This window comes from Octodon degus, unplaced genomic scaffold, assembly GCF_000260255.1.
Source record: "Octodon degus isolate 3935 unplaced genomic scaffold, OctDeg1.0 scaffold00392, whole genome shotgun sequence".
Taxonomy (NCBI): domain Eukaryota; kingdom Metazoa; phylum Chordata; class Mammalia; order Rodentia; family Octodontidae; genus Octodon; species Octodon degus.
This window is the reverse complement of record NW_004524968.1, coordinates 543919-545108: the sequence shown is the minus strand read 5'-3', so window position 1 is coordinate 545108 and position 1190 is coordinate 543919. Positions and strand designations below refer to the sequence as shown.

The window sequence follows — 1190 nt, the reverse complement described above, 5'->3', positions numbered from 1 at the left end:
TCCTCCTCTTCTTCTTCTTCTTCTTCTTCTTCTTCTTCTTCTTCTTCTTCTTCTTCTTCTTCTTCTTCTTCTTCTTCTTCTTCTTCTTCTTCTTCTAATAGAACTCTAGTTGCAAACATGAGGACCCTGACGTCATGATGTAATCACCCCCCAAAGGCCCTACCTTAGCTCTCAGGTGCTATGCCAGAGGGTATAAGGAAGGCCAGGGGTGTGGGCAGCAAAATAATTTACCAACAGTCAACAAATACAGGAAAGACAAGAATTTGTTCAAACCAGAGGACACTGTCTAGAGGGACAGAAGGTGAGTTTCTAAGAAAGGAATCCAACTATTGAGAAGCTGAAAAAAAATTTAAGGATGAAAAACGTGGGACAGGGAGTGAGTTAACAAAAGTAGATATCTTAGCAATGTGTTTTCAGGATGCCTTGTTCCTTATAAATCTTTCACAAACACATTGTTAAATAAATTTGTACATCAGGCTTGCAAATTGTTAAGGCCTTTTGGTTAGGCATTCCAAAAATCTTTCCAGACTTGGATAAGGATGTGCATATGCTTTAATTTTGGGAAGAAAGACAAGGCACTACCTCATCAGGAGGAATGAATAGTTCTTGTGTTTATTTTTTATTCACATATTTATAGCATACAATGATGACATTCATGGTGGGGCATTTGTATGTGCACATGACACACTATTTTTTCTGTCCTTTCACTTTCCCTTCAATCTTTCTTTACATCCCTTCCCATTGCAAAAGCTCTTTTTCCATTTTTGTCCCTGTGCTGTTTCTAGCAAACATTAGTATAGCACCTCCTGGTAACATGTTCTGAGGAGAACTGGATCAGCAGAGAAATGTGAGTGCTCGGAATTTTAACAGCCTTCCCACCTACGAATTGGGAAGTCAGGCAAATAGATCAGAGCAAGAATGAAACAAGGTGCACCTCATCCATTATGACTTACCCACTGTGCTTTGTTCTTTTGTTCTCCAGAACTGAAAGAGAACTGTGTCTTTCCTTTTACCTATAAGGGGTCTGTTTACTTCACTTGCATCAAAACCAACAGCTTCCTCCCTTGGTGTTCAACCAGAGCATTTTATGATGGCAGGTGGAAGTACTGTATGATGGAAGGTGAGTGACAGAATACTACAGACCAGAGAGCTGATAGTGTTTATTTATGCTAATTAATTCATAATATATT

The 1190-nt window shown here is 39.1% G+C and overlaps 1 protein-coding gene across 1 annotated transcript in view; it reads left to right on the top strand.

Moving 5' to 3' along the window:
* Elspbp1 (epididymal sperm binding protein 1) overlaps positions 1-1190 on the top strand; it is a 50644-nt gene that overhangs the window by 34032 nt on the left and 15422 nt on the right. Inside the window, exon 2 of the mRNA XM_004648337.3 lies at positions 983-1120. Within this exon, the coding sequence (XP_004648394.1) occupies positions 983-1120 (138 nt within the window). The remainder of the gene's footprint in view (positions 1-982; positions 1121-1190) is intronic.